The sequence below is a fragment of the Miscanthus floridulus genome, chromosome 8 (assembly GCF_019320115.1).
Source record: "Miscanthus floridulus cultivar M001 chromosome 8, ASM1932011v1, whole genome shotgun sequence".
In the NCBI taxonomy this organism is placed as follows: Eukaryota; Viridiplantae; Streptophyta; class Magnoliopsida; order Poales; family Poaceae; genus Miscanthus; species Miscanthus floridulus.
This window is the reverse complement of record NC_089587.1, coordinates 62,111,196-62,127,643: the sequence shown is the minus strand read 5'-3', so window position 1 is coordinate 62,127,643 and position 16,448 is coordinate 62,111,196. Positions and strand designations below refer to the sequence as shown.

Genomic DNA, 16,448 nt, shown 5'->3' with positions numbered 1-16,448 from the left:
TGTCCCTGATCCCAGAATTACTCAATATATCTTATCATCTAGGAAGCGGCGTACTGAGGCTGTTTCTAATCAGTCGTTGCCCAAGAGGCGATGCTCAACTCGTCAAATTTCTGCAACAGGTAATATTCTTGTAGGTGAGCTTGTGCTTAGCCTTTCCTGAGTTGTTTTCCTTGCTTTGTTTTGACTTGTCTTGCTAATCCGAGCTCTGTTTGTTGTTTTGATAGAAGGCCAGTCTGTTGCCTTGGACGAGGTGGAGACTGAGGATGAGGTCCCCTTGACCACTCGGCCATAAGTCTTCTGCTGTAAATTTCCTTGTGCTTGTCTTTTTGCTCATTTCCACAATAACTAAATTGCTTTTTTCAATATAGTTGTGAACCGGCACCCCGCGCCCCTTCTGTGACAGTTGTATCTGCTTCTGTCCTAGGGGCCATCCCGATCCCCTCCTTTGAGGTGGTTGAGGATGATTTGTTTGATGTGCCACTCCCGAGTCTTGGCTTCTTGGGGGTGGCAGGTAGCTTCAAGAAGGCTATTAAGTAAGTTCCAGCTTCTTTTCTCTTTGTCTTGATAAATTTTGCTTCTGTCTTTGATTAATCCGGGTTCTTTTTTCAAATGCAGGCCTTCTAAGGATGCCTCGTCTTCTCTAGCCCTTGGGGCTGAAAAAACTTTACAAGAATCTGTTGTTTGTGAGCTCTTGTTCTACCTTGCCTTTTTGTCTCTTGTATAATTTATGTATTCTATATCCTTGTAGACTTATAATTCTGCTTTTTGTAGCTTCTCCTCCTTGTGTTGCTCCTCTTGAGCCACATGTTGAGGAATAGAATGTTGGGGCCCTGGTGTCCTCTCAGGACGAGCACCGGGTTGTGGGTAGTCCCTCGGGCATTTTTGCTGCTGCTCGTCTGCCACTTGGGTCGTCTCTGTTGTACTCCTTCGAGGCTGCTGCTCGAGTTGATGCGGCAGTGGGTGAGGGTTGTGATAACTACCCTCCCCTTGCTTCTGCTGCTGCTGCTGACCGGCCGTCAGCATCTGGGCCGAGTACTCTTCTGCTAACTCGTTCAGGAGAGGAAATGGCTCAGCTTGGCCGAGTTGAACGGTTGGCCAAGTTGGGTTCTTCTTGGGAAACCTTTTCCGGTGCTTATGGCGCTGAGCTCAAGGTATCCGAGTTCTTTTTTGACTTTCGATATTGGTTTCTTCTGCTTCTGTCTCACTAATTTTTGTTTTGCAGTCTTTACTTTAAGATCAGGATGTCTTGTTCGGTCCTCATGAGACACAATTTACTACCATTGCTGAGGCTAATTTGAAAAGAAAGGAAGATGAGCTGGCTCAGGCTAAAGTTGTCCTGACTTATGAGAAGGAGCAGCGTGCTCTGACGGAGGCCATCCTTAATGCCAAGGTGCTTGATGCTGAGAAGGCGCGTGATACCGCTCAGGCTGAGAATTCTGACTTGAAGGAGAGGTTGGCTGGTAAGTTAATCTTTTGTTGATCGACTGCTTTGCCTTGGTTTTGCTATTTTTTCTTTTCTGAGTTATTGATTTGCTTTCTTTCAGCTCTTGCTCGTGAAAAAGAAAACTGGTTGAAAGATAGGGAGGTGATGACTGACACCCTCCGTACTTCACAAAATCAGGCTAAGTCTGTAAGTACCCTTACTGATTCAAAGTTGAAAGAAACCCAAGATATTCTTGCTCAGGCAAAATTGATACAATCTGGCGCTGACCAAGATCTTGTTTAGGCCATAAAATCTGTTCGAGATCTACAGGCGAAGTTGAAGGCTACCCATGAGCAGTTCCGGGCTCTTTATGCTGCAGTTGCTCCAATCATTGCTTCAGTCTGTCGGCGAGAAGACAGAGATCTAGGCCTTGGAGGCATAATACCGGTGCTTTCTTCCTGGTTTTATGATTTTGTAAGGGGTGGCTTTCACCAATGCATCAACAATGTGGTTTCATATGTCTGGGTTGTTGCTCCTGATGCCCCTCTTGAGCGGATTACTGAAGCTTCTGTAACGGCTGAGTTTTCAAGACAGTGGGAGGAGGCCAAAGTAGAGCTTAGTGGTCTATCAGACCAAATCTTGGAATAGATGAATGTGCTTCCTGCTGTGCCTCCAGCTCCTTAGACATTTTGTGTAATGAACTTGTGGTTTCTTGTAATATATACTTGTTTCTGTGAATATGATCAGGCTTGCCCTGCTTTTGAATCTGTCTTTGACTGCTATGAGCAGGCTTTGACTAGTCTTTCTTTTATTGCTTTTGTGTAATTTCTGAGTAGTCCTTCCACTTTGTGTGACTAGTTTTGTCGCTCTTCGGATAACAATAATCGACTGCATGTTGATATGTGGTTTGTAGAGTTGTTTTTTGCCACCCTTTTGGGCGTGGGATTTGATCATACTGCTTTCTTGAGTAGACAGCCATCCTTGTAGGGTTGTTTCCTACCGCTTTTGGGGTGAGTTGGTCGGCCATTCTTGCCAGATTGTATAATTGTTTCGGCTGCTCTTGGGTCAAGGCAGTTGGTCATGCTGTTCTTGGAATATGTAGCCAAGTTGACTTTGATCATGCTGCTTGTTGGGTAAAGTTTGTCGATCGTACCGCTCTTGGGGTAGGCGACCGAGTTGTAAATTTGTACATGCCACTTGCTGGGCGAAGTAGTCGATCGTATCGCTCTTGAGGTAGACGACCGAGTTGTTGGAGTGATTGTGCCGCTCTTTGGGTGAAGTAGTCGATTGTACCGCTCTTGGGGTAGGCGATCGAGTTGTTGGAGTGATTGTACCGCTCTTGGGGTGAAGTAGTCGATTGTACCGCTCTTGGGGTAGGCGACTGAGTTGTATATTTGTAGATGCCTGCTTGTTGGGCGAGGTAGTCGATCATACCGCTCTTGGGGTAGGCGACCGAGTTGTTTTTGTAGATAGCACCGGTTGTTGGGCGTAGTAAACAATCATACCAGCTCTTGGGGTAAGCAATCAGACCCATATAGCACAACTGTTTCTGGGTTGGCTATTTGTAGGGTAAGTAAGCAATCGTACCAGCTCTTGGGGTAAGCGATTGCGCCTGTTGAGCAACAACCATTTCTGGGTTGAGCTGTCTGCAGGGCTGCCCCTTTTTCCCCAACCTGATTACGAGTTGGTTCTGTCCATTGGACAGGGCTGTCAGTCGTACCATCTCTTTTTATGATAGAGTGACAAATGCTAGCTTGGGTCTCCTTACCCAAGAAGCTATTTGGTTGTTGGCCATCAGTCAAACCATCTCCATATGGTTGAGTGACAAAATTGCCCGTGTAGCGCAACTATTTCCGGGTTGGTTGTTAACAGGGATGCCCCTTTTATCCCCAACCTGATTACGGGTTGGTTTGTCGGTTCGATAGGGCTTATATCTAAAGTCGTTCTTCTTAAAGAATTTCTGCTTTATTTCTCTTGAAGCTTGAGTACAATATGTTGTACTAATTGTAGAATCTTTTGAGTTGGCTGATATGCCAAGTATTCTTCACTAGTATTTCATCTGGAGTCATCAACTCGTATGTGCCGGGTCCTGTTGCGTTTTTCACGATGAAGGGTCCTTCCCATGGACTGAGTAGTTTGTGCCGTCCATCTTTCTTATGGATTAGTCGTAATACTGAGTCCACTGGCTTTAGTGGTCGGGGCTGAGTACTTTTGTCATAATGTCTTCGTAGTCCTTGCTGATATCTTGCATTTTGGATTATTGCACTGTCTCTTATTTCTTCTATTGAATCAATTTCTAACCGCCATGTTTCTTCGGCTTCGCCTTCTTCGTATTGTTCTATTCTTGGAGATAGCCATATCAAGTCGGCTGGTAGTACTACTTCTGATCCATAGACCAGAAAGAAAGGTGAGTAGCCGGTGGCTCTGCTGATCTGGGTTCTTAAACCCCATACTACTTTTGGTAGTTCGTCGATCCATTTTCCACCATAATCTTTCAAATCTTCATATAATCTTGGATTTAAGCCTTGTAATATGAGTCCATTTGCTCTTTCAATTTGTCCATTGGCCTGTGGGTGTGCTACTGATGCAAAGTCGATTTATATCCCATAATCTTTTGCCCAGTATTGAAATTCTCTTGCTGTAAATGGTGAACCAAGATCCGTGATTATTCTGTTGGGCATGCCGAACCTATGCATGATGTCTTGTATGAATTCCACTGCCTTTTTTGCACTGTATTTGACCAAAGGTTTATATTCAATCCACTTTGTAAATTTGTCGATTGCCACAAATATGTATTCGAAGCCTCCTTTTGGTTTTTGAGTGGTCCGACTTGATCCAGCCCCCAGCATGAGAATGGCCAAGCTACTGGTATGCATATCAAATTATGAGCGGGCACATGCGATTGTCTGGCAAACATTTGGCAATTCTTGCATGTTTTGACGAGTTCTTCTGCATCTTTGAGTGCTGTTGGCCAATAGAACCCGGTTCTGAATGCTTTGCCGACCAGTGTCCTAGAGGCTGCATGATTTCCACAACATCCTGAGTGGATTTCATCTAAGATTTTCTTTCCTTTATCTGTTGGAACACATTTAAGTAGTACTCCAGATGATGCTGCTCTTTTGTATAGTTTGTCTCCCACCAGAACATAGTTTTTGCCTCTTTGTATAATCCGGGTTGCTTCTGCTTTGTCTTCGGGTAGTTTCTTCTCTTTGATAAAATCAATGTATGTTTGTCTCCAATCATTTTGTATGACCATGATCTGTCTTGATTGGTCTGGTTCTTCTGCTTGATCTATTTCCATTGGATCTGTTGTCTCCTTCTCCTTTTCTGTGTTCCCGGGTTGTTTGATAGATGGGGCTGTGAGTTCTTCTACAAATATACCAGGTGGTACTTTTGCTCTATCTGATCCCAGTTTGGCTAGCATATCTGCTGCAACATTGGAATCCCTTAGCACATGATGGATTTTGAGCCCTTGGAAAATTTTCTCCAATTTTCTGACTTCTGCACAGTATGCATCCATATTGTCTTTTGTATAATCCCAATCTTTGTTGACTTGATTGATTACTATAGCTGAATCACCGTAGACAAGTAGCCTTTTGATCCCAAGTGAGCTTGCAACTCTTAGACCATGTATTAATGCTTCATATTCTGCTTCATTGTTAGTTGCCTGCCAAAGTATTTGTAGCACATACTTTAACTGTCTCCCTTCTGGTGATATGAATAGCACTCCTGCTCTGGCTCCTCCTAACTTTAGGGAGCCATCAAAATACATTTTCCAATGATCAAGTATTGGTTCGGGCTCTTTTTGACTGATTTCTGTCCATTCAGCAATGAAGTCGGATAATGCTTGAGATTTGATTACTGTTCTTGGTTTGAAGTCTAGGTTGAGAGCATCGAGTTCTACTGCCCATTTTGATATCCGACCTGTTGCATCTTTGTTGCGTAGAATGTCTTGAAGTGGAAAATTGGTTACCACTATAATCTTGTGTTCATGGAAATAATGTCTCAGCTTTCTTGATGATATCAACACTGCATAAAGTAGTTTTTGCACGTGTGGGTATCTTACTTTTGATTCTGTTAGTACTTCGCTTATGTAATAGACTGGTCTCTGCACTTTGTAAGTGTGTCCGGGTTCTTCTCTCTCAACCACAATTGCTGTGCTAACAACGTTTTTGGTTGCTGTAATGTATAGCATCATGTCCTCTTTGCCTTTTGGTGGTGTCATTACTGGTGATGATGCCAGGTATTCTTTTAACTTTTGGAATGCTTCTTCTGCCTCTTCTGTCCATTCAAAATTTCCTGCTTTTTTCAATAATTTGAAAAAGGTAGCCCTTTTTCTCCTAGTCGGGAGATGAATCTGTTGAGTGCTGCCATGCATCCTGTAAGCTTCTATATGTCTTTAACTTTCTTTGGAGGTTTCATATCCATGATGGCTTTAACCTGCTTTGTACTTGCTTCAATTCCTCGGTTGCTGACTAGAAATCCGAGTAGTTGTCCTGATGGGACCCCAAAAATACACTTTGTGGGGTTTAGCTTCCACTGCCATGCTTTTAGATTCTTGAAAGTCTCCTCGAGGTCTTCTATCAATGATCCGGGTTCTTTTGTCTTGATTACTACACCGTCAATGTATGCTTCTGCGTTCCTTCCGACTTGATTCCCCAAACAAGTTTGAATTGCTCTTTGATATGTTGCCCCTGCATTTTTTAGCCCAAAAGGCATTAATTTGTAGCAATATGCCCCAAAAGGTGTAATGAACGATGTCTTGCTTTGGTCTTCTTCTCTAAGGGATATTTGATGATAGCCCGAGTAGCAATCCAGAAAGGATAATAGGGCTGATCCTGCTGTTGAGTCGATGATTTGATCAATCCTTGGTGGAACATATGGATCTTTTGAGCAATGCTTGTTGAGGTCTGTGTAGTCAATGCACATGCACCATTCTTTTGAATTCTTCTTCTCAACTAGGACCGGGTTGGTAAGCCAATCTGGGTTGATTATTTCTCTGATGAATCCCACTGCCATGAGCTTGGTGATCTCTTTTTTTATTGCTGCTTTTCTGTCTAGAGCGAATCTTCGTAGCTTCTGCTTAACGGGCTTGGACCCTTTGTTCACATCAATTATGTGCTTAGCCAACTTTCTTGGGACCCCTGGCATGTCAGATGGCTTCTAAGTGAAGGTATCTTTGTTGTCCCGAAGAAAGTTGGTGAGCGTGAGTTCCTATTTGGGATCGAGATTTGCACTGATGATTGCTGTCTTCTCTGAGTCACCAGTCAACAAGTCAATAGTCTTGGTAGCGGCTTCTTTTGGTGGTGTAAAGTTGCTTGGCTTCTTAACCGGTATTTGAATCTCATCCGAGTTCATTTCATTGGCTAGTATTGCAATCTCCTTTCCTTCCTTCATGTCTTGTAATCTTTCGGATATTTGTACTGCTTGTACGTCGCAATCATGTGCTTTCTTTAGATCTCCTTTCAATGATAATACGCCCTTTGTTATTGGCATCTTGAGTAGTAGGTATGGATAGTGTGGCACTGCCATGTACTTTGTTAAAGCTGGTCTCCCAAGTATTGCGTGGTAGCATGATTCAAAGTCTGCAACTTCGAATTTGATGAATTCCATCCGGTATTTGTCTGGTGTGCCAAAGGTGACTGGTAGGGTTATCTGTCCGAGTGGCATATCTGCTCTCCTGGGTACTATTCCATGGAATGGTGTGCTTGTTGGTGTCATTAGTCCTTCACAATCCAGATTCATCCTTCTGAGAGTATCTGTGAAAATTATGTTGAGCCCGGCTCCTCCGTCGATGAGTACTTTAGTTACTGCCACTTCTATGATAGTTGGACCTAGTACCAGTGGGTAGCATCCTACGTTTGCTACACTGGTCCATTGGTCTTCTCTTGTAAAGTGGATGGGGTACTCTGACCAATCTAGATATCTTGGGGTGGCTGGTTCAGCTACCATGATGGCTTTGTGAGCTAGTTTTTCTTGCCTTTTGCTTCGTGTGTTAGGAACGCCTGAAAATATAACTACTAATTAGCATTTGGGTTCTTGATAATCTCCTTTAGCTTTCTTTTCCTCCTTCTTGGATTCTTCTTGCTTTTGCTCCGAGTTGTTTTGATTCTTGTTTTCTATCTTCATGAATTGCCGCTGAAAAGTGATGCATTCAACTAACTTGTGTCTGGTTCCTGGGTGTATATGACATGGCATGTTCTCTATGTTTTCTGGTGCTCTTCCTCGGTAGTTGTTGCTCCGATAGTTGCTATTACTGTTGTACCCGATGTTGTTACTGTTGTTGTTATTGTTGTAGTTGCCATTGTAATTGCCACCGTTGTTGTTGTCATTGTATCTTCTCTTGTTGTCTGTGGTTGCCACCATGTTGTCCTGCCTTGGCCTTTTATCTTGTTGTCTGTAATCAGGTCTTCTATCTTCTGGGTTGTCCCTAGCAAACCAATGCCGGATTCTTTCTTCTGATGAAATCAGCTTTTCAACAACCCTCTTGAAATCTTCATTTGTTCTTGGGTTCTCATTGAAATAGTCTTGTATTGCCAGTTTGCTAAGATTCCTTCCGCAAAGGCTTCTATCACTTCTCTATCGGTAATGTCGTGGACTTGAGCCCTGAATTCTCCGAATCTTCTATAGTATTCCCTTAGACTTTCTCCTCTCCTTTGCCTTACTCCTTTCAACTCGGCTACGGTCATTAGATGGGTAATAATGCCTGCAAAGTTGTTGTAGAAAGCGTCTTGCAAGTCTTCCCAATATCTGATTGATCTTGGCCTCAATTTCTCAAACCATTGTAGTGGCATTGCTTCGAGGGCCATTGGGAAGAATAGAGCCTTGATGTCGTCATCTCCTCCGGCTAACTCAATAGATTGGGAATAAACTCTTAGCCATTGTCTTGGTTCTACTTTGCCATCATACTTGGAATGATTTTCTAGTTTAAATTTGTGTGGTAGCTTCAATGTTTGTAGTCTTCCTGCGAAACAAGGGAATCTGTCGTATGGTTCCGTTCTTCCGTAGTCTGGCGATCTTGCCCTTCTGTAATAAGACCTATCTTTTTTTAACTCGGACTCTCCGTAGTCATCTTCTTTGTCAAATCTTCTTGATATTTCTTGGTAGTGTTGGCTCAATTCTGGTTTGCCTCTTTCTTGTTGCTTTGAGTAATGTTCCTGCCTTCCATTAACATCAGCATTCTCTATTGGTCCTAGCCTTTGAAAACTTGATTTTTTGGGTGGTTGCTCCCCTTGTGTCTCCTGTGGAACTTCTTCGCCGGGTAGTTTTTCTGATCCCCCGACTTCTTTTTTCTGATCTTCCTTTATTTTTCCGTTATTCGTGAGGGTGTACAACTCCTTTGTTAATTCTTCAATTCTTTCCCTTTTTGTACCTTTTGCGGCTTCTCTTTCCACCTTCTTTCTGTTGTATTCCGTTAGTTCCGCCTTGTACTTATTCCAGATTTGCTTCCTTTGTTTAGCCCTGTTCCTTCTTCTAGCCTTCAATTTATTCTTCTTTAGTCTTGCTAGCCTTTGCTCATCATTTTCGTTGCTGTCGCTTTTCTCATCCGGCGAGATGTTGCCTTCTGATTCGTCTGAAGATTTTATATCTGGTATCTGTGGTGGTTCCAAAGGTTGTTCTAACTGCTCCACCATGTATATAGTGTACCTCTTCCGAGCTCTTCTTGTATAGTACTTCATCCTTCGTTTGGTTGAGCTGTCGGTAGTTTCTGAGCTGGATCCGAGTTCTTTTCCCTCTTGATAAGGTAGTTTTTCAATGTACGTGCTAGTCTGGGCTTTGCTTGAGGTGAAAGAACCCGGCCAATGCACCACACAGTCTTGTGGGGTAACTGTCATGATCATTACTTCTTGTGCTCCCTCCAGGAGTATTTTTCTTGCTGAGTTCATCTTGTCTTGGGTAAAGTGTTGGTAGATTGATGCCGTGTTGTATAGTCCGTACGTTCCTGAGTTCTTTTTGGAGTCGTACGGGTTGTATTCCTTCACGATTGTTGTTGCATTTCTGAGTCCAATTAGGCTTGGCTCTTTCGCTGTAAAGATTGTCTTGGAGTCGGGTTGTATCCCTTTCTCAGAGTCGGTTTCGTATCCGCTTCCTTCTTCATTCCGAGTTGGATCCGAAGTTGAAAGTTTCGTCATCTTCTCGGCGAGTTCATATTCAACTTTGTCATTGAGTTCTTTTTCTTCTCGGAGACGGGTACATAGCTTGCCATCGCCGTCAGCCTCACAGATCCAAGATCCGAAGACGAAGGTTGTTCCCGCTGGAAAAGCCATCTTGAGGCTGAGGTCCGTCGAGCTCTCGAGAAAAAATTTGTCGAAAGCCCCTGCCTGGCGCGCCAGCTGTCTATGTTTTACCACTGATAGCCTACCATGGGGGTACCCGGGACAGTTGTTTGGGCTTCGACGAATAGTGGAACTCAGTGGTTACGCAAAGAGACTCACGATTTATACTGGTTTGGGCCCTCAACTTGGTCGAGTAATAACCTTACGTCTAGTTTGGCATTAGCCTGTTTGTGTTGTATTGCTTTGAGTATTGGGTGTGTTCCATCGTTTACAAGGGATATCCTCACCAGCCCTTTATAGTCCAGGTGCTAAGAGGAGTTGTTTGTGTTCTACTCGGATACAAGGTCAGAGTCCTAAGCTATGCTTCGGGCGCATTTCCTTGTATAGTCCGAATTGGAGTTTTGGTCTTGCACATTGCTTTGCTCCGTGTTCTTCTTGGCGATTGGGCTGTGGGCCTTGTTACCAAGGTCCACTTCCCTATAGTACGGTCTATGGGGGGCCCGTAGGGTTCCCCATCGACACTCACCTTCATATTCGGTTCTCCCTGCAATATTCTCATCAACCGCTTGGCAATGAGGGTAGATGTCAACTGCCGATGCCTCAGTGTCAGCTCATGGTTAGCACAATTATGTGGCCCGACAACTTTTGTGATCTTCCACTTTCCAATGACTGTTTGCTTCCTTGCACAAACCCTCCATGGACAGCGTTCCTTGTCACACACAACTGTGTAACGGCGCTCCGCATATGAATGCAAGACCTTGTAAGGTCTCTTTTGTATCACCGCAAACGCCTGCAACCACCTCTTCAATGCTGGGAGGTCATTGAACACCCTCTCATTCTCAATTACCATGTTAGGGCCAGCCTCAGGAGCTTCTAGGAGCTCATCGTCACGTTCTTTTGCACACGCCTGATCGGAATGAGCAAGATTGTTGAACTCGTGAACTCTTGGATCACGGTGGCCGGGAAAGATACGCCTCCGCATCTCAACATCACTCTCTGTCAGCTCTCCAACAGGGCGATCATCATCAGAATCAATAGCCCTTGCCATCTCATATGGCTTTGAATCATGCATAATTTCAACACTATTGGAGCCACGGAATCCATCTCCAAAGTGCACTTGCGCAGCAACAGGGGGCACATCCACATTCTCAGAAATGTCTCCTGCAACATAAGTAGAGAAATGAGGAAAGAATGAAAGAAATGGATGTACGGAAGGGGTAAGCTCCCAATAACCATGCAGTTAAGACACTTACTCAGATGATTCTGTATCAAATGGATCTTATGAGGAGGATCTGTCACAACAACATGAGTCTGACAAACATCTCCAACTACCTCATTGGGGGCAGAATTAGCATCGACAACCGTAGGTGCAACCTCCACATCCCTATCAGGTTTCGAGACGGGAGGGTCAATGTGTGCCTGCTGACCCATTGGTGGAGAAAACCCATGAGAGATGGGATCAACTAACACCCGACGCACAACCACGTCCAAACATTGCAGCTGGCTCTTCATAGCCGATCTCACATAGTTCTCCCACTGATCCATACAACCAATTGGGATCATTCGTCTGAGGATGTTGGGGGGAGAACCTAGGTGCAGTACACCCTCAACTGCAATGCCATCATCTCTAAGGCAATGCAGCTCCTCCCGAGCCCTTGCAACCATCTCACTAAATGAAGGCCTATCATTGAATAGCACAGGCACGCTTTGCATATCAACAAACTCAATATATCTATAGCGATTGTATTCAATGGTGCCTCCATGATATATGGTCACTAGATTGTCCATCTAGTTCAAACACATAACGAAACACATGTCCTTTAGTCCAAATTAGACGATAGATAGCACCTAACAAGTACTTTCTAACTATAAACTAATTAAATAAGATAATAACTACATATATAGATACAGTGTACTAACTAAATAGCTAGATCCTATTTAGTTAACTAAATATGTAACTACCAATCTAAGTAGCTATCTAACTATATCCATGTACCTATATATCTATATTTCTATCTATCTACATATCTATCTCACTAGATCACTAACTAAATCAACTACATGAGTCATCACATTAACTAGTAAATAACAAATGCCAAAACTACAACACTACAATCAAAGCTAACTAAGTACGTACATTGCATATTCACAATTTTTACCTTTCCAACGACGGAGTCACAGCAGACGCCGGGCGTGGGTCAGGCCGACGAGCCGGGCCGGCGGTGGCACGACCAGGCACTGTAGGGGCCGGGGCTGGCGGTGGTGCGTGGCGGGCGCGGGATGGCCGGCGCTCTGCGCCGCGAGGCCGGCACGGCGGGCGCGAGCGGCATGGCGGGAGCGAGCGGCACGGTGCGGGCACGGCGTGCCCACTGCGCGGCCCGGGCGGTGGTGGCACGACACGGGCAAGGTGGGCGCGGCCGGTGGTGGCACGGCGGGCGCGGGCGGCAAGGCGCGGGCGTGGCATGCCCACGGCGCGGCGCTGGCGGCGGTGGCACGGCGCGGCGCGGGCAAGGCGGGCGTGCCCGGTGGTGGCACGGCGGGCGCGGCGTGGCGCGGGCAAGGCGAGCGTGCCCGGTGGTGGCACGGCGCCGGCGCGGGCGCGGGTGGCACGGCACGGCGAGCGGTCGTGGGCAGCACGGTTCGGGCGCGGGGTACGGCGCGGCGCGGGCGCAGGGCCGGCGCGGTGGCCGCCGCGGCCATGGCCGAGGGCGCGGGGAAGGGCGGCCTGGCGCGGGCAAGGGCGAGGGCGAGGCCGCGGCCGACCGGGGTCGGGAGAGGGCGCGGGCGCTAGCGCGTGGGGGCGGCGGTGCGCGGGTTCAGGCGTGGTTGGTGAGAGAGAGAGAGAGAGAGAGAGAGAGGGAGAGCAAGACAGAATGGAAAGGAGGGCCCATACGTAAGGCATACTTGGCGTCAGTCACCCTGGCGCCAAGCTCGGCGCCGCGCCGAGCTGGGCGCCAGGGTGACTGGCGCCGAGCTTCCTGCCATGTCACCTCCACGTCTGCTTCGAGCCTAAGAGCTCGCGTTGGCGCCGAGACGTGTAATCTCGGCGCCAGCAATGATGACATCAAGCTAAAGGTCCAGATTTTAAAATCTTTCCTTCAGAGATATATTTGTGATTTTTTTTTGAAAAAAAGGGCTAAAAAAAAATCGGACGAGAACGTGCTCTTCTTCCCCGTCGTGCAGATGGTCAAGGACCGGTACCCCGGCGTGCTGGTCGACGTGGTAGCGTCGGCCAGGGGCAAGCAGGTGTACGAGATGCGCAAGAACGTCAGGTACGCCAACGTCTACGACCCCGACGACGACTGGCCGGAGCCCACCGAGTACACGCACATGCTCGGTACGTAGTTACTAACTCGAGTGGACTCTGGTAACACGGCAGCAAGGGCCGGTGGTGATGTAGGAGACGCGACATCAAGGCATCAAGCTCGTCAGAGCCTGGGAGATGAGGTTGGTTAGGGACTCTTTCCCTGTTCGTGTTCCTTTGTCTGATGAATAGGCATGGCTCCTGTAGTGCAGTCAATTCTATACTAACTTTAATTTTTCCTGGAAGAACATAATTCGGGGCCATATATTTGTTTTAATCTTATTATTCATCTGACTTCACAATTGAGTGTTACTATCTACCACGTAACGTCCAATATTGTAATCTGGCATGTATATTTAATGACTTATGTATATTTAATGAATGCAGATTTCCTTAAATTACTCGTATTGCATTGTTGCATTTTTTTTGACTTGTGTATATTTAATGAATGCAGATTTCTGTAGTCCAATATTGTTGCATCGTTGCATTGGTCTATATTTTCTTTTATATCTGATAGTAGGTAGAGGAACTCCTACGACGGAAGCTTGCTAAAGAGGAAGGAACTTGAAGAATTTGTTCACTTACTTAAGTCTGCCAAAGCATTGCCTATGGAGTCCAAGCCTCCTAAAACTTCATGGTTGGTTCAAGAAAAAGTCAGGGAAAAATTGAGGCTCTTCAAGCATATGCAGTTGATGCATGTGCCGACGAACAAAGAAAAATTAGCAGGAAATGTAGTATATCAGAAACTTCATGGTTGGTCCACTATCTTTTTTTACCATACACAATATCGTAGTTAAATCTTCAATTTGCTTACAATACCATGGTCTGTTGAATGTCCAGAAACGAGAAACCTAATTTATAGTAATTAGCTTAATGAGTATTAATTTGCTCATAAAAGTCAGTAGTCCAAATAATTTTTAATTTATTACAATTCTGTATTGAATGAGGTTGTTAAGTTTTTCATCTTTTGATGTTTGTGAAGTTGGTTTTTAATGTAATCACAGATTCTCAAAGCTATGGGATTCACAAGGACATCATCACCTGCTCTAATGTTGGATAGTTCCCTGTGCATGTCAATCTCGACCTTTTCAGGTATAATATCTGACTTCTACCACGTGACTTGATGGTGGCGCCGAGAGGAGAGGGGACACGGAGGTCAGAGCTGGAGAGGCCAGCCAAAACAACTTTACAAATTACAATCGATGAAATGTATTTTACCCTATAATATTTCTTTTCATGTAGCACGAAGGATTATAATAAAAAAATTCAAATAAATTTTTGAAGCTTCTATAAATATATATGCGGCTATTTTCTCATTTCAGTTTCTGAAGAATGAGCCTTTATTGGCACTTAGCAAGGCTAATATGCAGCTTACTACTAGAAAACAATTGTTGGTAGTAGTGTTATTAAGTCATGATTAGTCAGCCTTGTACATGTGTCACTTTCATTGAGGAGTGTGACTCAGTAGTTTGGAATCATGAATCCAAAGGCAAGTACTTGGTTCAGTCTTGGTATGTGGTGGTGAGTTTGAGAGGTTTTACCCCAGTGTATACTCGAGCGACTTGGGACATTAAGATCCTCCATAGGCTTTGTTTGGCTGCACACAAATCAACCCCAATCCAATTCCACCTCAATCCCTCCCAAACCATGTAGATTGGGGTGGATTTGTGTGCAGTCAAACAAGCCCATAGAGTTCAAATTGTCTCGGTGTATAACAACTTTCTGACAAGGGATAATTTGAGTACAAGGAGACATGCGGAAGATAGTACTTGTTTGTTTTGTTGTGAACATAAGATTGTGCATCATTTATTCTTCTCTTGTTGTCTGGCTAAGAATGTGTGGAATCATTCCGGAGTTCCTAGGGCACAAAATTGGAACTGATTTATGCGAACCTTTACCTGCTAAGAAAAAAAGCTCTTAACAACATATATTCTATACATATTCTTTGGAGTTTATGGAAGATGCGTAGTGCTTTATGTTTCCAGGGATCAAGCTTGATCGACGTGAAGGTGGTGATAAGAGGAGCTAAGGAGACTGTTGCTAAAAGCTCCTGGCTCGGACTAGCCGGAGGCCCTTGAGCATAGACTCCACAAGAAGCCAGGATTTGTTGGACACAAGCCAACCTGGGAATCCACAGCTTAAGAAAAATGCGAAGATTCTGATATCAGTGCTAGAGAGGGTCCAATGCATGGGGATAGACACATGCGTGCCACACGTGCATGTTCACTAGTCATACAAATGGCATTGATCTCTCCAAATTGCACCTATTTTGTCCATCTCAGCTTGTTTGTAAAAGAATGCAACGATCTGCTTTCATTTTACTGTACCCAAATTTGGAAGGGAGAGGCCCATTTTGTGCATTCAACTACCGTCTGAGTTTGGTTTTACCCAGAAAATTTGAAAACCGTGAATCTTTGTCCATCCAACAACTATTGAAACCATTCACATTTAGGTATCTAGCTATTTTAATGCGTGGTTTTGCTAACGTTGACAACAAGTCACAGTGGGGCCCATATGATCATTCAGCTTGTTTGGCTCAAGGATTGCAGCTTATTTGCAGCTCCAGCAGCAACTACAATTTCTCTCTGCTAGCACTGTAGCAGCGGCTGTTTTTGGCTGTAATTTATCTTCATCCCTGTCTATCCTTTACTTGCACGTGCCCCCCCCCCCCCCCCCCCCCCCCCCCCAACCACCACCACACACACACCACCACTACCATGGCCAAATCTGTTGCCACTGCAAGCCATAGTCCACTTTGCCAGGCACCCGTCCTCTACCTGTTAGTGAATGGCGAGCGCGTGGACATTGTGAGGGATATGCATGTGGACCCCGACAAACCACAAGTCCTCTCAAGTTCCAGCAAAGGCCCACCACCTCCCCTCCCCTCCCCTCCCCCCTTGTTTTTAGGTAGTTTTTCTTTTGGGCTGTTTTGAACCCTTGGATCTCACCAATATATACAACCTTATATCAATCGATGTGAAAGGTTTCAACTCATTTTTTGTTAATTTTATCCATGCCATAATAGCCATCCTGCACTATCAACTTTGATTCTCATAGCTCAGGCCCATTTTACTGCAGGCAGATGTAGAGCTTGTGTGGTGTTGCTCTCCACCCATGACGCGGCGTCAAGTGCAGTGTCATATTTCTTGGACAATATTGTAAAATTGAATCACATGTAACAAAAAAAACCTACATGACGAGGTGGCGGAAGGTGATCTTGGCGAGCGGGGTCATAGATGACGTTGGTGACAACGCCCTTGAGTTACCAGTTGCATCACCAAAGTAGAGGGAGTTGAGCCAGGTGAGGCCCTTGCCGTGGTAGGCGTGTAGGACTTAAACATGGACCACACGCCCTAACATATGTTGCACGTGGATCACGCGACCCATCTTCTCTGGCCACTGCGGCGTAGCAGGAGAAGGGTGTAGATATGAGTACTGGCTGTTA

General features: G+C 45.2%; 2 protein-coding genes across 2 annotated transcripts; both read right to left on the bottom strand.

The window, feature by feature from the left end:
* Positions 1-7,447: 7,447 nt before the first annotated feature.
* Positions 7,448-9,102, bottom strand: LOC136469201 (uncharacterized). The gene is made up of 2 exons (XM_066467492.1): positions 8,553-9,102; positions 7,448-7,950 (listed from the first exon to the last, which is right to left on the bottom strand). The coding sequence occupies exons 1-2, from the start codon at positions 9,100-9,102 to the stop codon at positions 7,448-7,450; spliced, it is 1,053 nt and encodes a 350-aa protein (XP_066323589.1).
* Positions 9,103-11,874: 2,772 nt separating this feature from the next.
* Positions 11,875-12,399, bottom strand: LOC136469200 (uncharacterized). The gene has a single exon (XM_066467491.1). It carries the CDS (start codon positions 12,397-12,399, stop codon positions 11,875-11,877), a length of 525 nt encoding a protein of 174 aa, XP_066323588.1.
* Positions 12,400-16,448: the final 4,049 nt, after the last annotated feature.